The 26,438-nt window shown below is 41.0% G+C and overlaps 1 protein-coding gene across 2 annotated transcripts in view; it reads right to left on the reverse strand.

Annotated features, from left to right (window-relative positions):
- The window catches only part of LOC138199361 (guanine nucleotide exchange factor VAV3), a 96,464-nt gene extending 77,070 nt beyond the window's left edge, over nt 1–19,394 (reverse strand). For both annotated transcript variants that reach the window (XM_069151404.1, XM_069151403.1), the window contains exons 1-2: nt 18,959–19,394; nt 3,759–3,875 (exon numbers count right to left, since the gene is read on the reverse strand). In XM_069151404.1, coding sequence (XP_069007505.1) covers nt 3,759–3,875; nt 18,959–19,165 — 324 coding nt within the window. In that variant the 5' untranslated portion in view covers nt 19,166–19,394. The remainder of the gene's footprint in view (nt 1–3,758; nt 3,876–18,958) is intronic.
- Nucleotides 19,395–26,438: the final 7,044 nt, after the last annotated feature.

Here is a 26,438-nt window from a genome sequence, read left to right on the forward strand (position 1 = left end):
AGAAGCGAGACCGTTACTCACTCAGGGATGATGATGGCAGCATGTATTTTCAAATCATGTCAAGAAAGCAGACAGGAACTTTTGTTGTTGTTGAACACAGGATCACGAGAGGGTACTTCAAACCTACTGACATCAACAACTTCTGGTTTTATATTTTTAATATGATCTTATCATACTAAATACAGAAAATGATTTATTTTATTTTTTTTACAATCTGTGAGAGGAAAAACTTAAAACATCTACTTTCATTTACTATGGGCCTGTAGGTACCATGAAAGGAAATCCATACATCAAGGTAGCCATCTTTATAGATACTAAATAGTCTGTCCACAGAGTAAAAAATACTGTTTTAAATCTACTGCATGTGTTTAAGTATAGAGTTACTTTTGTCATTTTGAGTACATTATCGGTAGAAATAATAATAATGAGGAAAAACACTGCTTCATATGGTAAAATGAGTATAATGCTTACGGTGAATATTGTTTCTCGATTACTTGTCCTCACGACCAAATACTTCCAGAGATTATTTTTAAACACTTAAAACAGAAAGAGGATATTGTTGTCGTCTTTACAATATCAACTGTGCTGCTCTTTCACTCTTCCTCTCTCTTTGCCAGGTGTGTATCAGTGTGTGTGCATGGCCTGTGCAGCCGAGTTTCTCTTCGCCCCTACATACCTACACAACCCTTCATGTGTCTACAAGACAGATGTGCAAACCAGATGTTGCTGCACAGAGGAGAAAGGGCTACAGACAGACCTGCTGTATTTGTCTCTGGTATTACATGGTGCTATGCGGCCCCAGTTTGGGTCAACAACAATCCAAAAGCTGTTAGTCAGATGCATTTATGTCATCATAAAATCAGAGACACACACTATTTCAGAGTCTAGTCATGTTTTCTAAGTACTCTCACTTCACTGCTCCTTGCCGGCTTCTGAAGCGGAGGAGTCAACGACTTTAATACCTTAAGATCACCTTCGACTGTCGAAGCCCAGAGAGAGATCTCCAGCCAGGTTCCGCACACAGAGTCCATCAAGGCTATCACACAAACTCTTAAATAAACAGGCATGACTGATGTTTTATTCAAGAGCAGTCCAGCAGCTATTTTTAAAACAAAACCCCCCCCAAAAAAGGTTGGGACTGCAGGTGAATGGCAGCTTGGCCCGCTCCCTCCCCTCCTCAGTCCATTAGCCTCCGCAGTGCCAGCCGAGCGAGGATTACGAACTGGATTGCAGTCTAATTTCAGAGATGTTAGATTCACTCCGAGCAATGTGGGAGTCACTCAAGAGTCATCAAAGTGTTCGACCTGAGCCAATAGAAATCACTGGAGAACCTGAGAGCGAACCCAGGCCCCGCAAATACTGAGAATTAATCTGTGCTCGAAAATAGTTTATCATCCCATCTGAAACTGGCCGGGGAGAAATGGAAAACCTAACTAGACAGAGAAATTACCTCTCAGGAAATTTCATCAAGTGGTGACATTAAGCTATTTAGTGGGAAGTAGTGAGAAGAGCTACTGGAGAGAGATTTCAGAATTTATTGCTGGGTATCTAATTCATTTTGTACTGAACCACTTGGAGAAGATGTAAAATGTTCAAGTAATAGTTTGACATTTTGGGAAAAACCCATTTTTACAGTCTTAGTGAGAGTTATATGAGAACAGTGATACCACACTTCTGTCTGTAAGCTACAGCTAGACAGGTAACGTAGCTTCAGGATTGAAACAGCCAGCCTGCCAGCACCTTTTCTTAACACATTAAATCTTATTTGACGAATAATAATAAAAAAGTAATAAATCGCCCCCTCTTAAAATCTGAAATTGTCGTTTTTATACTAAACCAAGCTAACACACCTGGTGCTGGGGGGAAAATCCATGTTCCCAGGGTCCTATTTTCCAGGGACTACGTACCCAGGGTCTTAAGTTCCCAAAGTCCTGGGGTCCCCAGGGTTCTATGTTCCCAAAGTCCAACATTCCCAGGATCATATGCTCCCAGGGACTTACGTTCCCCAGTTCAACCCTGTCCCCACAACAGCCCACTTCATACTGGGCGAATACAGAGAACATAAGATCCTAGGAACATATATACCTATTCTGTGCCATATAAATTTGGGGAATGTAGGACCCTGAGAACATAGGATTGACTCCCTGTTCCCAGTAGATTCAAACTAAACACGCAGATATGAGAGTGGTATTGATACTCTCAACAAGAAAACAACATACGTGGGCAGAAAAGCATGAGAATGCAAAATTACAAGCACGTAGAAATCTATGAAGCCACAGTTACACTTTTTTCTCAGGAGCTCAGTTTCTCAGGAGCTCAGATAAATAAGAGTATTTGCACCCCCTCATTCACCGAGCCACTCTGTGAAAACGCTTCCCTAAAGCATAAAGAAAGAAACTTGCCAATGGTCCAAATGTGTTTTAATTATAAATGACTTAATGAATAGATGCCTTAATTCTCTCAGCTACTCAATAGTACACCAGTAAAAGAGAACATCCAAGTAGAGATAAAAGTGTAATGTTGACCATATCTAAAGCCTTTCTCATTTTCCTTCTCTATTCCTGGTATTATGTGTGTTTTGAAAATATCTGTACCGCATCATTAACAGTTCATACAGACAGTGTGAACATATCTGCTTTTGTTGTTGGATATTGGCCAATTATCGTACAGTTTCAGTTATTGAAGGTAAACCTTCAATGAGCCTCCATGATTATGGTCCAATCAATAAACAGATCATCTGAAAGGTTCACTTCAAACATAGAGATGGTTCCACCTGGTAAAACAAGGCAGCGACTGGCAGGATACGAAGTACAACACCACAGTTTCACAGGCCTTCATTTCACTGTTATCTTTCATGAACTTTTCTCAGGAAAACTGACACGTCCTGACCTGCGGGTTAATCATGAAAAGGGAAGTTCAAAAGCCAAATGTTTGAGAGTGTTGTTTTTTTGTTTTTTTATTCCAATCAGTATCTTTCTGTCTTTCTCCCATCTGACACACTCACAGTTTAAGCTATGGATACATGACCCCGTCATCCCGTAAAACCCCATCGTGGGCATCAGGATCCATCTCTGCGCTCAAAGCAATTCTAATTTCTAATTAAACCTCCTGGGGATCTCTCCAGGGCAGCAGAGCACCGCAGACACTTTCACAGCGCTGCACGCAAAGACTGAAGAGCCCTATCAAAAGGAACGAACCCGAGGCCAGACTTTTAACCCCTCGTAAAGTCTGCACTCTGAGGCATTTTTCACTTTAATGAGAGGAAGCGATTAAACTGCTGGTTCATGGTGCCGACTTCGGTTTAAGTTTTCAGGAAAGCTCCAATGTGGCCTCAGATTGTGTTTATTAGCAGCTGTAGTGACAGGATGAAAATCTATTAATGACACTGCAGAGAAGACACAGAGGCCACAAAAACTGTTGTTTCAATGATTCAGACAAAGATGAACCGAAATTTGGCTGCGATATCAAAAGTCAGGCTTGTGTAAATCTTTGCAAAAAGAAGTGCAGACACTGGATTTTTGAAGCATCAAGACTTCTATTATAATTTAAAATCCGAGTTGAATGAAAAAGACCTCTTTCCCTTATAAATAATTTTTGACTCGGTTCCATAAGTTCCACACAAAAAGAGAGAGTGGGCGTGAGAGCACATTTGTCTTTGGGGACAGCTGGCGTGCACAGCGAGGGTGAATGCGAGCTGTAGTCACCAAAATACTCAATTCTCCTTCTCATACTGTGTCAGCGAGCGAGTCGTGCCTTACCTTTCCAAAGTCCCTGACGTCAAAAAGGTCGAAGGACTCGAAGAGCTCGCTTTTCTTCATGCCGAATGTGTCGCTGCACACTGCCAGGAAGGTCCTGATATTCTTCAGGCACAGAAACTGTGTTTGGGAAGACAAGAAGGGGTTCATCTGCGAGTGAGTCACAAATAAATGTACAGGTTGCATTACATGCAAGAGTGATACATCCCGTTATTACCTTTAATTTTCCTTTCCGAAGGCCTGTGTGTGTGTGTGTGTGTGTGTGTGTGTGTGTGTGTGTGTGTGTGTGTGTGTGTGTGTGTGTGTGTGTGTGTGTGTGTGTGTTTACATCACTGAATGGATTGAGATGCTGCTGCTTTTCTATTCTTTCAGTCTGGCTGTCTAATCAGGCCACGCAGCCGAGGACGCTGGAGGACCGACACTCTAAAATATAGATGAAGCAGTGTTTACAGGCACCGTGAGCACATCGTTTTTTACTGTTATGATGTATTTCCTGTTGAAATTAGGGGGCGGAGAGGTGTGGAATTGGTAAAACATAATTCAACAGAGCAGGAAGAGAAAGGTAGAGATGTTTAATGCAACTGATAGAGGAAGATGTCACTGCTAAGATAATGTAATATAATGTAATTCCGGGGTGAATTATGGGTCTGTATTCATCCTAATGTTAGGTAACAGACGATAAACAATTACAAGGTTATTGTTGTAAAAAACAAAAGTTGCATAATTCAAGTACACTAATTAAGATAAAAACAAAGGGTGAGGAAACTATTACTCAGCTAATTTCTATACATAATTAAAGCTAAAGGTGCACCTTGAAGCAAGAACATTAAGTCAAATTATCAAGTGACTGTTCTCATAAACAAGGTCATTTACTGAGGATGCACGTGGTTTTTTGCCTCATCTGCAACTACCTTGTTGTGCTAATGATCTTAATGTGGCTCAATTTAGAAACTATTTATCCAAATTACACGACACCCGCTAAATGTTGCACAGGAACAAGAGAAAGCAGCCGTAGTATTAAGTTAGGTTTTCTGGCATTCTTACCGCTCTTCAGGAAGAGCGAAGAGCTGTGGGCAGAGCGTAAAGGGGAAGGTGTCAACACACTGTAGTGAGCCAACATGCAACATCTTGTGACTGAGCCTTCCTCGAACTGATACAGGCCAGAAGAAAAATCTAAAAGGGTGTTTCAGGAAGTAATGTTTTTGGCCACATTGCTGTGCACCACATGGTTGGGATCGGGTTCAATGCATGACCTCATCTGTAAATTTTGGGTGTATTAAGGTCACACCCAAAACTGTTTTTGTTACACTTCTCTCAGTATTGCTGTGCATCGTCAGGGGTTTGAAGGGCAGAGCGGCAGAAAGTTAGCCATCAGTTTCTGTCCATCTGTCACAAGCAGATCATTACACACGAGTAAAACGTGGCAAAATGACACAGCACGATGGAACCAGCAGCAAATCAGTATTGACACGCAGGGTACAAAGACAAGGAAATAGCACAGCCAGCACAGATGTGCAGAGCAAGAGCAGCTGTGTGGTGGTGTCTTTGTTTATTTTTGAATGCATGTCACTTGCTGTGGTTGAGCCATAATGTCTCAAATTCATAAGACGACACTCTAGTGTTCTACAACACACAGGGGGACTGAATAAACGAAACTTTGCAAGACGTAGAAAGCAAAGTCACAAGTAAACTAGCAGCTGAAGAGAGAAGATACAGTCATTTCAATGTGCATTAAGTGTCAGCTTTGTAAAATGTCTGAAATTTGAATTATGAAAAACTGATCGATTACTTAAGTTGACAGCTATTCTAAAGTCAACATTGTTTCTGTAGTCAAATGATTTTGTCCACTCACTAGTGCTAAAAATAATATTCATTAGTTACTGCTTCCAACAATTGCTATCTAAACTTATCTCAAACTCTCCATATCACAATGATTCACCATCCTCTTCTTTTTCTTCTTGGGTAACAGGTTGACAGGAAATGGATTTCATTAGCCATTTCCTGTTTCTTAAAAAACAGCACAGGCAGTGCCGTAATGTTAATATGCGGAGTCCATCCTCACAAGCCTGACTGTAATCATGTTTGACAACTTGTGAGAAAATTATTCAGTCGGTGTCAAGAAACAAGAAAACAAGAGAGCTCAGGAGATGAAGCAAAGCAGCCAGAATTATTCTGTTATGCGCAACACACCTTCGTCCTCACGGCGCAGAGCGAAATCAGATTTGTCTACACGGCGCATGTCCATCAAAAATAAAATGCCTCTCCACATCAATTGAATTAGGCTTTACAGATGACTTCACAGGAGGGAGAAAAAGCCCCCAGCCAGTGAGCTCCAGAAAAGAGTAGAGAAGCAAGCAAGCATTGAGAGAATAATATTGAATGTTTACACTTGTACACATCACTTTCTTTTATCAGACAAGCACATCTTGTCAGCCTGGAGTCTCCGGAGAGTCCCAAAGGACCTTCGAATATTATCTGAGGGAAGCAGCTTCACAGAGCACATATGAAAGAAAGTCAGTGTGTCTGCTGCACTGAGCCGGAGACAGTAGAGCGGGAATTGTATTAACAAGAGTGAAGCAGCATGAAGCAACCACTAACTGTTCCACTGGCAGCTTTTCTTCTGCATTACTGACTCTCGGGGCTCAAAGCGAATGGCCCGGTGTGGGTACAATGTGCGCACAGTTGTATCTGCATGGATGCCCTCGCTGTACAAACCAAGTCATATGGTACACTAAAGTTAACATGAAAACGTGTCAACGTGTTTCAGACTAGTTTTACCTCCGAGTGAAAATTAATACACAAGAGTTTCTGCCATTATGAGTAATTCTGATGTAACTTCTACATCAAGGCTTCTTTCGTTTGGTGAAATACAGTTATTCACTTTCATGTTAAAGTTCAACAAGCAGCCAGATAACTTTGCGTGAAGCCTGAAAACAGTTAGCTTAGCTCTGTCCAAAAGTCAAAAAATGTGCCCACATACTCCTCTAAAGCACACTTATTAACACATTATATATTTTGAAAAAAGAAAAGCCAATAGTAAAAGTCGATGGTAAGGTATAACAAGTTAACTTGATTTAAGATATATTGAAATAATTTGTCAAATCTAATTTGTAGAGCTTTGGTGGTGGCAATTACCAAAAGTTGCAGTCCAAAAATGGCAGCATTACGTTTCTGGTAATTAAGAAACCGAATTGTTAGTTTCTCCAAAACAAACAACTATACACACAAGTGTCATTTAATTTCAGGGCACACGTGGCACCCTCAATTTTTGGCTATAAAAACTGATAACTTCCATTTTCACAGTGTTTGTGGCTTCACTGACAACATTTATGAACAAAAAGTGCAGTTCTATGTGTTTTATCTACGTCTGATGGATATCCCCTTTTTAGGCTGTTTGGTTCCTTCCAACGAGCGAGCTGCGTATTTGTAGTTGTTAACCAGTGGTTAACATTAGTGTTAGCTTGCTGTCTTTAGCAAATATTAGAAGCTAGTTTACTGACAGTGTAAATCGTGTTACTAAAAACATTTGCCAAAGTAATCCTTTACTTATCTTTAATCAAATCGCTAACCGAATGAACTCCTTTTTGTTCACATTTTTGTGTTCAGTATTGCTTTCAAATGTTGTGAATAGTAAACTAAATATTAAAAAGACATACCTTTTAGGACCTTTTAGGCTTTTAATCTCATATCCAGATCAATAATAGATTTGGTGTAGCAATATAAACGCTTGTCAGTGAGTGTCTAAATTTTAAAGTTACACTATTGGTTGGCCGAATGCTGCAACTTCCTGTGTTGATTATAAATTAAAAGTCCTCATTTCAAATTAGAAGCCCTTGTTTAAAGTAAAAAATAAATAAATAAATAAAAAAAACGAATTTCACACAGAGCAGCCATATGTATGCTTTTGTCGTAGTCTGTTAGAAAAAATTGATAAAAAAAAAAAAAAACTCCTTCTGATCTAATCTATGTTATAAATGAATTTGTATGAAGAATGAAGACTTTTCATAATAATATTATGAGACTGTGAAACTGTGTCCCCTGAAAGCCTGACGTCTCAGATTATATCATGTCACAGTGCATATCTGGGTCGCAAATCTTTTTGAAAAACCCATTTAGCCCGTCTTTATCAAACATGATTCTTCATGTTATGTGTCAGCCTCAAAAAATAATATCTGTTGGGCTCTAATTATAAACCTGCCATTGGAAAGTGTTCTAACTGAAACGGTAGCACATCCAATACAGCCAACCATATTAGGGAACCTATTTCTGTATTTCATTGAAGCCAGAAAACAACTTCATTGTGTCGAATGAGGAATTAAGGACAGATTAAGCAGCAGCGTCGCAGCAGGAAGCTCCAAACACACTCAGACTCTATTTCAAATTCTCCGATAAAACTGCAGTTTATACGAGACCAATGTATGGAAGGCTTACAATCCCACCAGTGCATTTCATATCTAAGACCAGCCATGTGAAATATATAAGGCAAAAAATTAATTCCTGCAAGACGAGCTATCTCGCCGCTGTGTTTTTAATATGAGCCGGGTCGTGCTCTGTATCCACAGTAAGTATCCAGTTTCTGCTTATGTATTCCTTGATACGAGTCAAAGCTCCATAGCAACAAGCTGGAGCCTTTTATGGCCCCTGTGTGTATTGTGGAGGTTAATGAAATCCTGTTCTTGTTCTCTCATCGACGTACGCAATGAAAGAAACAGACAGAGTTTGTCCATCTTACTGCTTAAATCTTGTGGAGGATCAATTAATGGCAATAAAATGGATGAGTCTCTTACAGAGGAAATCAAGGCCTTTGTGCAAAGAATTGAATTTGGTGGTTAAAAGATGTCCACTTGTCTGCCTATCTCGTAGGCTTAATGATAGTGTGAGAAGGGAAATTATTCAGAGGAAACCGTGAAATGTATAGAGGATGTACTAATAAGACATGTCTGTTGCATTCAACTCCCTACTGTGACACGTCACCCAGATATTGTATCCGGTATGAATTACATCTTGTGCACAGGCCTTACCTGCGGAGCTCAGACTCTTCTGCTATAAGCAGTAGGTGACATATCACAATCCAAGCAATCAGGTCACATCCATGTCATGTAGGAGCTTTTGTCAGCTGTGTAACCAGGAAATGGGAGGTGGAAGGTAAGCGAAGGTCTGCTGACGCCGACAAACACTTCTGTCTGAGGTTGGGGTCATCACAACAGACAGCCTTGCCCTACACTCATCGTGTTACTTATCTGAATGGAATATCGTCAACATAAAGTCGCAGTCAGCAGCTTTTTTTATTCCAGCAATATACTGTGGTGCTCAGATGTTTAAGGTGTGCTAAGCTGCTAAATAAAAAGCCACTGACTCTTGGTGAAAAGCGACACATGACGGAAAAACAGTGACATCGCATGCAGATGGTCGTTCAAGTCACTTTTTCCAGTCAGTCATGACTCTGAATATCCCCTGCTAGTTAGTGATGACCTCTTTATCACTTCTTTACCTCATCACGTTTCCGCTGAGTGACTGCTCTGTTTATTCAGGAGTTTTTGGCTCATTGGTCACCACCCGATTTAGGTGAGGAGAGGATTGGCATGGAAGTCATGTGTTTGTCCAGGAGATATTGTAGCTCTGTGTGGTGCTCCTGCTAATCCTTCCTTTCAGTATGTTCAGTAACTTTGGGCGACAAGCATTATGGTGTCAGGGAGGAAGACAAAATGCGAAAACAATCAGAGCTTCATTACTCATTTTATATCAACAATGGAAAACATGACTGCGTGCAATGTGACAAACCCACTGAGAATCATCACTTCACCTTCCTCTGACCTTTATGAATCATTGTAGCATCTTTCAGCTCGTTTTGGTTTTAGAGACCACAGGGTTCATGTTTCAGTTCTTTGCTCTCATCAACATAAATTCTAGATGCAGCACGGAGCTGTTTTCCGCAGACATGCTCTGATAAATCTGCTATATGCGGCCTGCTAAGCAGCGAACAAGAGACAGACAATGAAAGTAAGGAGATTTTCCTCTCGAGTTAATGGTGAACAAAGCAGCGCTAAAAAGGAGAGTGAATATTGGACTTCATCATTCAGATGGTTGAAACATAAATATTTGCCATATCAACTTTTTAATGTAAAAATATGAAAGTGTTTTACACTGCCCCAAGTGGAAAAAAGAATAATTATAACAGGTTGAAGTACCAGAAGCTTACTTTTCCTGCATGACTACAAGAATAACTTACTTTGTTTTAGTGCATGAAGATAGTAGGCTAATGGACTACTTGGGAAGTAGTGGGAAACTTAAAACAGATATCAAATGATTAAATATTAGTAATTTGTGAAATTCTAACTCTACAAAGGAAATAGTAGTGTCATTGATCCAAATTCCCCCCAAAAACAACCAGACTAATTCTACCAGCTAGAACAATCAGGTATTTTCAGAAAATGAAATATCTCTACGGTAATGCAGCCTTTAAAACCAGGAAAAGATAACACTTATGCAACATCACGATATTACAATATCAAAAATATAAGACAATATTTAGTATTTCTGCAAATCATAATATCAATATGTTTGTCCAGCCCCACAGAGTAGTGTCATTTTTATCATCTGTCTCCACCAGAAAGCAAAACAATTTCTTTCCAAATGTCACTTTATTCCTTTAAATTATATACAAATAGGGTGACCCGGTAGTTGATTGGTCATGGCGCATACAACATTACTGGGCACTAATGTCCTAACTAGTGAGTGCCTGGTCGGGGAGCGCAGCCAGCCAGACCTTTTCTGCATGTCATTCCCCTGCTCTCTTTACCCCATTTCCTGTCTGCCTTCACTATCACTGTCAATAAAGGCATTAAAAAAAAAAAAAAAAAAAAGGTCTCTCTCTTCTTCTTATAAAGGTCACAACCATCGATATTCCAACTGTTTGTCCTGTTGCCCAAGTACAATGTTGAAAATATCTCCAGGCACACTAAAACACAACAACACGGTACGTTCACAAAGTCAAGCGACAACATTAACATACATAAAGGTTAATGACACCCAAATTGCGTGATCAGCTGTCCTGACTTTTACAGAGAAAACAATCACAGGAAGAATTGAAGATGACAGAAAACTCCCCCTGACATTTCTACACCACACGGCGCTTTGATTCCCCCATTTGCTCTACAGGAACGGAGTTTTTACTGTGAACGCGACAGACAAAGGCATACACAGTATGGATCCCGATGCCTCTCTGTTGCTTTCATGTAATGACAACGAGGCAATAAGGGGAGCCGTGTACCTCCCCCACAACACCAATAAGTGTCTCAGAAGCCATTTTCCATTAGAGACTGGTTTTAGCCCAAATGACCCCACATATACACAAAGCTGACTCCACCCCCCCCCCCCCCCCCCCCCCCCCCCACACACACACACACACACACACACACACACAAACACTAGATAAGGGAATTGAATTAGTGTTCCTGTATGAGATATGAACCCTCTTGGCTACAGCAATGCAGGTCAAGTAGTTCCAGCTCAACTGTGTGTGACTGGCTCCAAAGACGGATTAAAAGGACTCAGGGTGGTGAAGAGTGTTGAATGTCATATAAACTGAGCCAAGCACTAAATAAAATGTACACACTGAATGAGCAAACACTGAAGCGTGAATGTGGAGCAGACAGCGTCCCTCCTCCTCCTCCTCCTCCTCATCATCATCCTCCTCCTCCTGATTTTCTACCTCTTGGAAGACTGTGTTTAAAACGTGTGAATAAGCTTCCGCTGTGTTTCTGGACAGAAACAGGCCAACTGCTGTCTGACCTGTGTCTCTCGGTGTCCATTCAGATGTGGGGGTTTTGACTGATGTGGGTGTTTGAAAGGGATATTTTGGGATTTCAACTGCAAAAAGGCAGATATTTGGACTGAAATTGAACATTGGCCAATTTTTTTTTGGCCAAAACATATTGAACATATCTTCACTTTTTTTTTTATTTCTGCCAAAATAAAATCCTCCCAAGACACTGTAAAAGATTATATAACCAAATTATAAGGCCTATATATGACCCTATCCCTTGTATGTGCAGTATTATATATGTATGGGGTCCCAGCTATTCTCTCTCCTTCTCTGTCTCCATTACACAAATAAGGACTTCCCCATTTCCAATAGACAACAATAATCCATCACCTCCACCTCTACTCACTCAGCACAGGACGCCTCACACACGACCGTCCCTTGCTGGAAAAGATACGGGGTCATTAATCTGAGCTGCAGAAGGTGTTATGCAGGTGCTAAATGTGTCTCATGTACACAAACAACATATGGAGATACTAAGCCTGCAATCTGTGGAGATTTAAGTCTTAATATTAGATTTCTGCAGAGTTTCATACAGAACTATCCACCTCTCCTGGCTCCGGGTTTCCGCTAGAGTGAACGTGACAGTAAAAGGCTGCAGACTCACTGCTGCTGGCTAAGACCGTGCTTGGTGGTTGGTATCATCTATATACAACTCCGGACTGCTCACTGTCTTCCCGATAGCATTGTGATATTTCCATCAGGCAAAATAAAGGGCACAACTGCAGTTATCGTGTCTTAAAATGCGAATTACACTATGCTGAGGGACTCCTTTAAAGAGAACAAAATGTCATCTGTGATAATGATTGTTTGCCAGTAAAGACAATAGACAGTATTGACTTTCTCTGAGCTTTTAGAGCACTCAACAGTGATTAACTGAAGCGTTCGCGCCAGAACGGAGTAACATAATAAACATTGATTGCAAGTACAGTCTCCACCGCTGAATATCTCCTAATAAAATCAGCATATACATTATCTATAGTTTGATGTGCACTGGAGCACAGCCTTTACTGGCTGGATGTGGTTCAGCCTTGTTACCTTGGCGACGGAATGAAAGGTCAGTTGACTCTGTGCACGTGCGCGCACACGGCTGAGGTGCAACATAATATTGTCATTGCAAATATCCACGTCCATATCGCCGTACGGGGAGCGGCGGGTGAACGCGCACGTCGTGGTGACGACACAGCGGAGCAAACCGGGGCGGCGTAACGCGGCGGAGTTGTAAACGGGAGGCTGCGGCGCCTCGGGCCGCACGTGGCTGCAGTAATGTGGTGTTTACACAATGACAGGTGCAATGCTGTCGTCACAACAAATCAACGGAGGCCGCCACACTCCGGCAACTCAAAGGGGAGTCATCACGGGACTCACAAGATGTGTCTAAAGCGTACATTATGGGTGACGACATTAAGTGTGATCGCTGAAATCTGACCCATAAATCTTACTGTGCCTTATTGTTCCCCTACAAACTAATGAGGAGACCATTTCCACACGAGATGACAACAAGGGAAGCGGAACAGCAGCAAATGTCCACCGATATGATTTCCAAGATGCAAAACGCATGAATTGAAAAGTTCCTTTAATGCCAAGACGGTCACATCCTCTTAGAAATGAGAGTCAAAGTGTGATTGTTCTTCAGATTTTATTTTGGTATGTGGCATTGAGTTAAGAAGCTGCACAGCAGAATGCATTACAACTCAACTTCAGTTTGTTGCCACCACAAATAAAGACGATAAATGAAATGAAAAGTTGGTGTCAGTGGGTGATTCTGCAGATTTGTGTGAAGGATTATTTGAAGCCGTTTAACATTATTTACTATCTTCTCTAAGCATAGCAAGAAAAGAACAAATAAAACCTATAACACTAGATACTAAAAGTATCATCCAAAAACGACTGAGATCCTAAGATGTAAGCAGAAAGTAAAATGGTAACTTTACATTTAGTCCACTTAACGGTGGCTGTAGATAAACTGTCCACCAGTCCACTTATAGAACAACCAAAAATATCTGGTTCTTAAAAACCACCCGATTTTAAGCGCAACATTTCCTGTAGGTGCTTCACAATAAACACCTTGGGCTGATTCGCAAAGCTTTTTGGCTGGACGGCAACAGCATTATAAACATGAACGCCCGTCACCGACTGAGTGGTAAACTTACACCGTTGGTCATCCGAATGCTATGACATCATGTATCTGTTTCAAATTAAAAGCTGTCAAATATAGGTTCTGACCCAGTCTTGAAACAGCGGCCTTTGCATCTAATAGGCATGGACCAATGCGTGATTTTGGTTGCATGTGCTCACACTTTAATGTCCTGTTTCTCTCGTTATAATTGAACACAAGGAGAACGAGCAGAAACAAACACAAATGCAGTCCAAATATGTCTGTAAAAAACTGTTGTTTTTTTTTTTTTTTTCATTTTACTGGTCCTTATATAGTAGCACATGTACTCCTTGAGAAAAACTTAACGTAGATCCCTGAATAATACAATTAACTGGCAAATCAGCAGACTACAAATTGGGGGCCTCAACAGCTTCTAAAAAACAGAAGAGTTGAAAAGTAGTTTTAAAAGATCAAACTTCTGAGGAACAAACAGAAAAAGAAGTGATATCAAATTTTACCATATCGCTTTGTGTGGTTGACTTATCTATGGCCTTCTGGTTTATTAGTATTACTATATTTGACTTAGTGACTATCACAATAGGTTTTCTCTATAATTAACACCTAATCTGAACCCTACATTTTACACAGTACAATTTTTTTTCTGAAAGAAACTTTACATACAAACATTTGGGCCATTGTTTTTACACAGAACCACAATCTGTTATGCAGAAGCAACTCCTGTTCCTTGAGCCGATATGACTTGCATCGCTGTGCAGTAATCAAAAAGAAAATTAAGACATCTCCTCTCTGCCTTCCCCTCACTCCCCCTCCACTATCTCCACCTAACTTCAGTCTCTGAAAGCGCAGAGCGAACCTCGGAGGCTTTGAAGCTCGCTGCACGCAGAGCTCGTTGTGTGAAAGAGGCTTTTCTCTTCTTTGTTTGACATCACAGAACTTTGATAAAATATACATATGTACCATGTATAATATACAAGAGTATTCTCTAAGTGTACGATGTGTACAAGTGTAGTACACACGCTAAGGCCTCCAGGAGTCATATTCAGGTCAGCAGAAACGACAACACAGCCTGCATACCTGTCAAAATACATCCTCGGAAACGATAGTGTCGTGAGTCAGTGGCTTGATTTGTAGAGCAAAATTTAAATAACAAAAAAAGTGAAGGTTTTAGGATCACGCAGAGTCATCTGATGATTTTCATTTATACTGCTAAATCTGGGCTAACCTGAGTATTTTGCATCACATTGACGTAAACATCACATTCATAAATGTGTTAAGTCTTTGCAGCACCTCTGAGCTCTCTGTCTGCAATGCGTGCAAAAGTTTATAAAGTGTTCGTTCTCATTTTTCTGCGTCTAGATGTACTTGGTTACCCTCTGAAAACACTGTCTGTTGCTTGACACCCGTTAAAATTAGACCTGACTCTTCCTCACACTCTTGTCTTTCTCTCACACTTCCCATTTCAAAAAATGAAAGACCGGGGGCCTTGAAATCTTTGAAGCCGACTCTGTGAAGAGCAAAGCATGTGTTGTTTTGTGGGGATTTTTTTTGCATCGTGGAGAGAGGCGGCTTTTCACTTCATTGTGTCTGACATCTCGCTGCTTTGGTCGGAGCATGATCGAGGGCATGTTTAGTTTCACTTCCTTCCTCTATTCCATTTCCTGATTTCCTGTGTGTGTGGAGGCTCACGGCTGGTCTGTCTGTGTCTGTGTGTGTGTGAGGTGTTGTTAAGCAGCTGGTGGTGTTCACAGCAATGTTTCCCCTCTGAATGTGCAGTTTTTAATCCTGTGTTACGGAAAACAAGGCAACAGTAGGCTTAACAAGTTATAGGTGGTGCCGGGGAAAATTTCAATATTCCAATCTTATATTAGTTTGATGTGTTTAGGCAACTGTTTGTGTTTGAAATCAATCACTGGCTCCTCTTTACCCCTGCTACCAAACTTACATAAGCTGAGCAGTAAAAACAGATTCAGCAGAATCTCGATCCAAACGTTTCAGCACACAGAGGAATGGAAAGCCTGCATGCTGCATGTTTGACCGCATGGTCTGTTTGTTCCCCTGTGACAAGCTGTCCATAGTTCTTCTGAAAGCTAAACCCCAAAAAACAACTACTGATTATGTGGTGATCTCCCTGGTAGAAAAAGCAAAATGCTGCATTTGCTGTGGTCGGACTGTGTCTAGACTATGTAATTGGCTCGTTATAGCTCCGTAAAACTCAGATCAAAGAGGGTGAAAATGTTGCTTCACGCTGATCTTTATGAATTTAACAGGAACTTTGAGGTCTTCATAGCAAACCTTGTAAACTGCGAAATTTTACGCATGCATAGACAGAGCAAAAATGATGCCCAATAGAACGGTCTCTGCTTTGACGTACTTCATCTTCCACTAGAAAGCAACCTATAGCACAGATTAAGTCACTTCAGTAAATTGACAGATCCCGGCTACTTCATGTCACACCTTTTTCCATACATCACTTTGCTGCCTCTTTGTTTCCCTTTTCTCAACGGGACTGACTCACTATACAGCCCCTACAAATCACCTAAACACAATTAGTGTTGCAGAGCGAGAGGCAGCCCGTCCTGATGCCAACATCCCACATGTGAACTCTTCAGAGCTCCTGAAGCATTGTACTTTAATTAAGCAGCCAACCCCAGCACGGCGGGTCGGCCCCACCAGGTCCCTTTATGTCCTCCGAGATGCCTGCGTGCAGCTCAGACAGACTCTTTGTAGCCCCGTCCTTTCACTGCCTTTGTCTTTCCGTCTCATAGGTCCCACGGGTGAGGCCAGAGTGGCGTCCCATGTGTTATTATTGGCCAATGATAAAGTAGCTGCCACGGTTCTCATGAATTATGCAGGTAGAAAAGGAAGCAACTCCACCCTCGGTTATGTAAATTTAACTACGAGGAGACAAGGGGAGGAAAGTTGCTGGGGGGTTGTGACGCCCTTTTTTGTCTCTTTTACACAGTGTGAGTAAGTGAAAGCTGCGAGTCGTGATCTACTGACATACATATGAAGTACTGACTAAGTTTAACAGAAGACATTCAATTATTTCAATATAGGTGGGCATTTTACCATTAATTTAACAATTACTGAATCTACTGTACAAGCAGGTCATGACAGTGTTCATAATTGCTGTTATATTTATTGTCTGGTAGGTTTTTGTCATTAACAATCCAGGAAGTAATGCACTTCACATCCTTAAGTTGCAATAAACAAAAGACAAACTACAGTACGGGGTTTGCATGAACAATTACAATGAAATGAGTACCACCTAAAAACCTCAAACTTTACTCAGAAAAATATGACAGTATTTAAAGTTTCAAAGTGCAAGATGCACACTGCAGTCACAAACCCTCAGCACCAGAAGCAGTACTTGTACACAGTGTATGGTCACATGTTTGCAAATACAATCTGGTAAAACTGTGCCTCAGCCTGCTATTGATGCTAATTTGCCTCTGAACGTAGCTTCATCACTGGCTTGGTGTGAGTAAACCATCCAGTCATGCATAAACTAAAGTTTGCCTATAAATAACCCAGTGTGGCCCATGCCAGGCGCTGAGCGCATGTATAGTTCCTTGCATGGCACTTCTGTTGTGTGTCATTATGTCATGACCGACGTGAAACACAGAACAACTGATGTCTCTATTATTAAAGATATTAGAACGGATATTGGTTGGTATGACTTCCAAGAGCAAATGGACTAACAGGCTCTTCTTACAGCCCCAATCTAGTTTGGTCAGAAATCTCAGAGTAAACAGATCTTACGCGGTGGATTTTCACTGCCCTTGATGACATTAAAGTCCTGAATGCTTTTTCAAATTGTCCACTTGACCTGCGTGCTCAAGTCGAACAGCGGATGCCCAATTCGATTGTGAACGAACAGCTTCAGCATATCATATTGACTGGGCCACAGTGACATTGAGTCTGGAGTCTTTTTTTTTCCAGCAAATAAGCCTAATCCCTCTCTCCATCAGATGTTCAGTACATCATAGTACTGATGTCCATACTTTAATCACCTGGTTTGTATTAGATGAGCGCTTCAGGGCATCCATTACACAAAGTCATACACAGAATATATACATGTGTGTGTGTGTGTGTGTGTGTGTGTGTGTGTGTGTGTGTGTGTGTGTGTGTGTGTGTTACTGGTAAAGAATAATCCTCCTATACACCAGGTCTGCAGACTCAGTAGGTGAATGCCTACCTCACTGTGCTGTCACCAAGCCAGACACCCAGATTCACTGTTTTGAAGGCGAATATTAATCTGGTCTAGCTGGCTGTCCTGTTATTGAAGCAGATGGTATGTGACAAACAGGAGCCACGTGGCCACAGCTCTGTCTGTTTATCTAGCTATCTATTAAAGGACAAACCATACAAATAACCAGAAAGAAGGTCGTCATGATTATCTTTGTCGCTTCTATTTGTCAGGGAAGCCAAACAAACAGTTTATTGCTCAATTTCTCAATAAAAAGGTATTACAATAAAATACATTATTACTCATCGCTTTAGCTGCACTCTTTAAATACATTTCTCTAATTAGAATAGGTCACAACAAAGCGTAATATCCAGTGTATCAACATCACCTAAAGAGGACACACGGTTTACTGTTGATCAGTATTTTCTAGTAGTTCTATAGTAACAGTGACTACAAGTAACTTAGAGAACTAAGTAATAAAAAATCTGAGAAAGTCGGGTTTCTGTCATTTTCACTCACACTATAACTTTTATCGAGCATGAAATTGACCCCAATAAATCAACTACCAAATTCCGTCTAATGTCTCTGCAGTTTAACGTCCCTTTGCTGACTGTCAAAACTACTCGCGTGATAAAACAACAATTACGAGTTCTCCACAATGGAATTGAGCACATCTTTACTTCGGCATACATCCTGCACTCAAGTATGGACCACAATTGGCAATTTCACCGAATACAATGTAATGACTCCTTATTTGCACCGTTTGCCGCCACTCAACAACACAGTGGGGGCGGCAACGAGCGGCGTAACCAAGATTTTTAAAAGTTGAAATTTTCAAGAAGCCATTCGTTCATTTGGTGATTATATTGTGCCGAATTGTATACAAGTCCAGTTAAATTCAGGTAAGGTTTGATTGTGTTTTAGCACGAATGCCATTCTTGCCGAAGAGCACCGCCACTTTAAACCGGCATACTCCTCACGAAGCCTGGTTGCGCGCTCTCCATCGGGGCTAAGTTGTAGTTTGGCGACGAAGCGAGAGCAGACGTTAGAGATGTGTGCAGTCCGTTTTTTACCTGTGACATTTGCGGCCGGAGGTTGATCTCCTTCAGGTTGATGGACTGGGGTCTCAGGTTGTTGAGCAGGTGGCACAGGAGGACTCCATCCCGGAGGGTTTGCGCCAGGTCGAACACCTGGGCAGACTCCCATGTAACCCGGTGGCTAGCTGGAAGCACCTTGCAGTTTATTAACCACAGCGCGCATTGCCTCCAATACTCCATCATTATTCTGACCTGAGCCGGGGGGAGCTTTAACAAATTTCTTTTGAAGAAAATGAAAGTGCTGACGGTTCCTTCGTCTCAAATCGGGTCCATGCTACATCCGTCAATTGGAAGAGCCGATGAAAACAGAGCTGGTGGAGACGCGGGCAGCCGCTCCAAGGATGATCAGTCCGGTGTACTGAGGCTGTGGATGAAGCGCACAGCGCACTCTTCCTCTCTCTCTTCCTCTCTCTCTCTCTCTCTCTCTCTCTCTCTCTTCCTCTCTCTCTCTCTCTCTCTCTCTCTCTCTCTCTTCTTCTCTCTCTCTCTCTCTCTCTCTCTCTCTCTCTCTCTCTCTTCATCTCTCTATGTCTCTCTTCCCTCCCCCTCAACCAGATCTTCACCTCTTCCGCCTGCTATCCATAGGCTCGTCGAGTATGAAAGTACAGTGCAGGAATATAGCATTAAAACAGAAAGCCACACAGACTGAGGTAAAATCCACATGCATATATATCACGTCATTTAACTTGAAAATGTTTACAGCCAGTGTCATGACTGTCAAGCTCTTGTCGGTATGTAAATAGTCCTGCTGCACAGATAATAATTACAGGGCTGCTCAGTTAATGATTGAACAAACTAAACCGTTTTCTCAGATGCTCACTTTACTGAGTCAAAGCACAAATAATGTCATTTAAGTTTGCTTTGATCATGTTTTATGACTAAAACCCACCGAAAGTCTTACCTGAATAAAGGAGATGAGTTGAACAGTATCAAATCAGTGGTGGAAGAAACTACTCAAGTACAATTTTGAGTTATTTCCATTTAATATATATTTCCACTCCACATTTTACAGGTAAATATTTCTATGCCACGATGTTTATTTAACAGCTTTAGAATACTTTTCAAATAAAGATTTTACAACAAATGTTATAATAAGCTTTTTAAAATAGAATACATTGTTAAAAAAAAACGTTTTCTTTCCAATTTGTTTGTCTTCTGACGTCTTACAAACAGCATTGTGTAGTCGGGGGTTCACTTTTAAGTGGCTAACAGCTCCACCAAACAGTGATTTTTCGCTCTAAACTTCCCAGGAAATTATGTATCTCAGCAAAAATCAAGGAGAAGAAAAACTAAAAACAGCTTTTTTTTTTCTTTCATCTTCCAGGAATCATCTCACAACCCATCACATGTATCTGCTGTCACTGGATATGAAACTGGATAAACCAGTTCAAACTACTTCCAGCTATAACAGTAACATGCCAAGTCTTCACTATTTATAATCGTATGTCATATAGAATAATATATCAGTCAGAGGGACCAAACCAGCCCTTTCATGTTGATACTTTAACTATATTTTGCTGCTAATACTCATGTACTGTGATTCAAGTAGAATTTCTCATGCAGGACTTGCAATCCATTGTATTACAATACTTAGGTTAAGTATCTGAATACTGCTTCCACCACTGACTTTGATAACAGTCTACTATCAAAGACAGTTAGTATTAGTCTTTTTTTACACATATCTCTGGGATTTTTTTTTTTTTTAGTTTTCCAAAACTATATCACATGATCAAGCAGAAAATGTAACCCCAGTCCTTTTAATCTGCTTGTTAAATTGCTTACCTCTGCTGTGTGTCTCCTCTCCAAGGTGTTCTGGCCAAAAGAGTCCAAGAGGGCTTGAACAGGTTTTAAAGGTTCCAGAAGGCACCAAGTGGTTGATTGAAGAGGGGTGTATGTATATTTTCAAATTCAAGCTTGGCCTTGAATATGATGGGTGAAAATGTTATTAATTAGGTAACCAACTCACTGTGAAATGTGCTCATGTAAAAATGTCTATGTATGTCATTAGTTTGTCAGCTTTGATGGGTTTTGTGGATCAGACTAGCCTGTTGAATGGTAGCCCTTGAGGGGGCTGGTCTGTAGCACTCTATAAAAGGCTGCCAATTGACCATAGTTGCAGCAGCTGCTGCTGTGACCTAGTGTCACCTGGCTTCTACAGAGGTTTTAGTTGTTCATTATGGGTGAATAAACACCTGTTTGGTCTGCAGCTCATCTCTGTTTTAGGCCTCCTGCTTTATTCCAGCGGCTACCGGTCATCCTAACAAATGGTATGGTGCCTGCAAAAGGAGATAAGCGATAACTACTGATGATTAATGTGTCGGGAAATTTCAGTAGGATTTAATGGTGCTGTGGCTGATATGTTTAAAATTGTAGCTGGTATGTGTCAGGTGCAATTCTGTTCCTGTTCTGCACTAACGATATGAGCCCTGTCTTCTGATTTGTCTCTTCATTTAGTTTAAATTTGGCCTATCCTTATCTAATGAAGCCAATTCTAGTTTCACTTCATCACCTGCATTATTTCCTGTGAATTGTAGAATGGAAACAGAGCCACTTCTATTTTCAATACTTCCGTGGTAATGAGGCATCATACACTTATTAAATGTTACATTTTGATTTTTGTCCAACACAAAAAAGTCCAGAAGCTAATGAAGTAGTGAGTTTTAATGCAATAATAAGCTTGTATTTTTTTACACAACTGTAGAAATGGCTCAAGAAAGAGGTGAGTATGTGTTGGAACAGCATTTCTCCAAAGGACAAAGCATTAACATTCATCCTGCAAATGTAAAAACCTGCTTATCATACCACTGGGAGCACGACTGGCATGACTGAGCCAATATATGCTCGAACTGAAGCCGGGTTTTTATCTCATATTGCTTCTGTGTGAATAAAATTCAGATGCTGCTGGATGCCGACTGCTCTGGTTGGATTTACAGCCATCAAATTAACTGTTTTAAATTGCTCGGTAATGGAATTGGAAAAGGATGTGGGATATCACAGAAAGAGCAAGCTGCCTTTTAATTTTTGCTGCGTGCTGGGTTATTACGTATTGCACTGTAGTTTGTGCCTACCACACACAGATTGACTCCAAGAAGCTGACCGTGACCTCCCTCCCATGTCACTGTCAAGTTGCTCTTGAGCAAAGCAATTAAGTTCCACTCTAAGTAAAAGACTGGTGAGCAGGCATGAATGTGAAGCTGCAACACAAATTGGACATGCAAGCTATTATTGATCCCTGTTGGGCTATTAGCGCAACAAAAGGCAATAAACTACATAAAGATTGAAGTAAATAGGACAAATGTCTGAAAAAGTGAATATACTGCCACAGAAAGGTGTGATAAAAGCAGAACCTTCTGCCTTTATTGCAGAGATGTACACACTGAATAACAAAGACGGGAATGTGAGAGTACGAGAGATCCAGTATGTGAAAAGTAATACAAATCTGTAAGAAGAAAGTGCTGGTAATCACATTAAACGGTGCTCCGTGAGGGTGCTCTTACAGTATGTGTAGACATGATGGAAGATTAGAAGAGATGAACTGCACACCTTCCAGATTAATTTCATTTTCAATACAATTCCCAGGCACCAGGAGGAAGAACCTTGATGAAAAAAAAAAATAAGGCTCTATGTAGAGAGTGTGGCGCTGAGTGCATTTACATACAATGACTGAACACACAGGCCTGTGTGAATAATGCTGTGAAGATTAGTCGCTGGCATTTTGCAGTTGTAAACACTTCTGTGATCCTGAATTCTCTCTCTCTCTCTCTCTCTCTCTCTCTCTCTCTCTCTCTCTCTCTCTCTCTTGCTCGCTCTCTCTCTCTCTACCGACCTACATACATACATATATACATACATCCATACATCCATCTCAGTTCCTCATCTCCACTTCTGCTCTTATGTAGAGGATTTGGATGAATGTCAAGAGTGGAAATGTCCATCCAGCTTTGTCTTCCACAGGCTGCACACTGGATGCCATGGCTGACATAGCCCGGATGACAGGAGAGGTGGGTGGATGCTGGCGTACCCCTCAGCACCCTTCTCCTGTTTCGACTTCCTCTGCCAGACTGGACAGCCAGGCAGCCTTGACAATTATCAGCATTCCTCTGATTAATGCTGCACAGGGACAGAGAGGAAACACACAAAGACACATGAGACTTCAAGTATCAGCTGTATTTTCAGAACCTTTACAACCCAAAATGTATATGAATAGTTGATGGCAGTTATGCATTTCGGGAAATTGCAGCGCTCATTCATTTTTTAACGCTGCAGCTGCAAAAGACTGCTGAAACCCAGTGATCCAAAGAGTTCCTGGTGTTTTCCAAGCACCACTGCATTTGCATCAAAACAGGGTGTTACTGTCTTCAATTTTCCATCAGTGCACAGATGAACGAATCGCCTGTTTTTGGGTTATTTCACCAGGAATACGACCAGAATTGTAAAGTAATGACTAACCATGTAGAGCTTCCAGGAAATAGGATGAAAATGTGTGGGCACATATCTGACATCTGACTGCCAGGTTGTTGTTTTTTATCTGTCAGTCACATCACATCACTAAAGTCAACAATCAAATATGAACTATAATTTTAGAGTTATTGAAGATAAGCGGAAAACACAAACTTATGGCACAACAGAAAAAGACTAAATCAAATATATCACATAAAGCAAGTCTTTTTAAGTAATTAAATCAAGGGTCAACACATAAATAACAAACAACTTTGATGTGCCTGGGCTTGCAATATTTGATTAATTTATCTCTGAACCACCAGAGTTATTGTCTGACAATATTTCATGTGAAAGCCTGACATTTATTTATTTTTGGTAATGTTGGTAATATCAGTGGTGGCTGCTGATTAAAATGTATTTTTTCTTGGGTTTCCAGGTTGGAGGTGGAGCAAGAGTCAGACACAGATTTAATAGTGAGTGCGGAAGAGAGAGCAACATAGAAATGAATTGTCCAATCACATGAGGACAAGATCATAATAATATACCAATCAAATCAAATGTGGCAGCATCTGGAGCTTAAAGAGGTTCTGCAGGGTCAAAATGTTTAAGCAACCATTTAGAAAGCAGCCTCGCGTCACCTGCTTGCCTAAAGTTTAAAGATCAATATTCAATTTGGCCAACATGTGAGAAGTCTTTTGCTAGGATGGCGACAGGAATTTTTTTATCCTTAACTGCTCCCTAGATGAACAAAACATGTTTAAGTTGCCTTTCTTCTCTAGATAATTGAAAGGGGTCAGCATCCCATCACCCCACATTATCCAGCCACCACTGGTCAGCATTTAGTTTGAAGTTAGCCTTCTTCACTTATCTTGCTGGTGACAGTAATATCTGCCTGTCAGTAATATTGACCCTGAGAGAAACTGAAAACACTCAAAACTGCACCAGTAGCACATAGTATGACATGAAGTGCAGCTCAGCCTCGTGTCCCGGTCAGCATTCACACTCTCTGCCTCGCACACTGTTACGGTGCAGGTTTTGGCATCAGGTAACAGAGCGGCTTCCCCTCCACTCCCCACCATCCCGCCAGATGATCAAAGCCCCCAAAAGCTCAGCAGCTCCCGGAACATGCAGGCACCGCCACATTGTCCACACTCCATCAATATCATCTTGCAATTCTGCCGGACTGTAATTTATAGAGCTTCACCCTGCTCATTGTGTCACCTGATCTGGTGGCAGTGGCTGATCTATTTGTGCATCTCTTTCATCCTCTTCTGTGAAGGGCATGTTATCTCCCTGCCAGAGAAAGCAAATGCCCTCCATAACCAGCAGATTTGAAGGTTTATCACTCAGCTGTATTTGTAGCTTAATGTATTTACATTAATTCAAATCTATTTTTTAAGGTTTAAAGTCTTTCATGCCAGAATTAACATGATATTTGCGATTCTTAAATCAAACTCATCACATTTCCTCTAATCTTGCCTCTTACCTTCAGTATCCTTCCAGGCGGATATCTGTGAATATATAACCAGGAGTTAACACCGAAAGCGACCGTTGGAGTTTTGGTTCATTGTTTTCTGACTGCTATTGATTACCTGACCCCACTCTTAGCACTCCATTTTGTTGTTTTAGGAGGCCGGAGGAGAAATCAATGGCCTGGGATACCCATGAGAGGCCTGGGATAAGTGGCGACTGGCCAGGCCTTGCAGGGTTCCATCAGAGTATGGCAGTGATGAAGAGGATCAGCTGGGGAACTGTCAGGATGGAGGCAATAGAGTGGAAGATGAGTAAGAGCATGACTAATCAAAATGACAAAGAGAGTCTAAGAGAGCCATTACAGCATATAGTAATTTACTCTCCGGTGTTGAAGCGGAGTTCATTAAGCGCAAATTAACCTACAGTATAAATGAAGTTCACCCCTTGCAGGAGTTTAAGGAAAATATTAATTGTTTTGCACATTGGGTCAGATGCAGAAAATGTCTATATGACAGGAGACACAAGTTCAGTGGGTGGAGGATGTTTTTCCCCAGGCGTTAGTCTGCAAAGGGGCACATTTATCTATTTTTAACAGAAATTCATGGTCCTCAGAGGATAAAACCAAATTACTTTAATAATCATCTGGCTTTTAATTTTGCTCCACCAGCAAGTAAAAGTCTTCTTTTACATTTTAGGACAGATCCTCTTGCTCACAGACAATTTCACAGTCTTAAAAAAAAAAATGTTGTTGTTATAATACAGAATCCCACTAGATTATAATCGACATGTATGCTTCCCTAACATACCTCTTATATAACACACTGTTTTGAGACACAGTCTAGTTTATGAAAATGCTCCAAAACTACATGTTTTATAAAAACAAAAACAAAAAAAAGAAGGTTATTATTTCCACCCATCACTTGGGTCTTTTTAATTTGGTTGCTTTATTCTCAAAACTAAAGAAGGAAGAAGACATGCTGGCAAATGCTAATTTGTTTGTCCACTGACCTTGCTCCCTGTCATTTGTGATAACTTGCTTTTATATCGTGACCATTTCTTCTGAATACTTTGACCTTTTAGAAGAAGTTAGCTGCATTGGCTACAAGTGTGCACTGTATGTGTGCACGAGCATGCTCTTGTATCGGGCTCTCGGGGCGAGGGGAGGGACCTCAGAGAGATATTTTCATTGCGGCCACAGTTATGTTCCACGACAGCTGGATAGATTCCCACAAATTCATGATTACCAGACAGCGTATCCTAATGATTTTGGTGGTCTTGTGACATTTCCTCGAGGGGCCACCATAAGGTTGACATTTATGTTTCAGAGAGAAATAGCTCCATCACAACTGGATGGATTGTAGGATTTGTACTGGCATTACTACACCCCTCCAGATGCACTGTAATAGCTTTGGCAATCCTTGACTTTGGTCGAATTAATAGCACAAGTGACACAAAATTTCCGTTTGTCTAATATTTTTGTTCTCTGACAAAATATCTGCAAAACTACTGACATTCCCATCAGCCCCCTGCACTGCGCTGTGAT

This window comes from Embiotoca jacksoni, unplaced genomic scaffold, assembly GCF_022577435.1.
Source record: "Embiotoca jacksoni isolate LCO1_2020_lvr unplaced genomic scaffold, fEmbJac1.0.p SCAF_17, whole genome shotgun sequence".
In the NCBI taxonomy this organism is placed as follows: Eukaryota; Metazoa; Chordata; class Actinopteri; family Embiotocidae; genus Embiotoca; species Embiotoca jacksoni.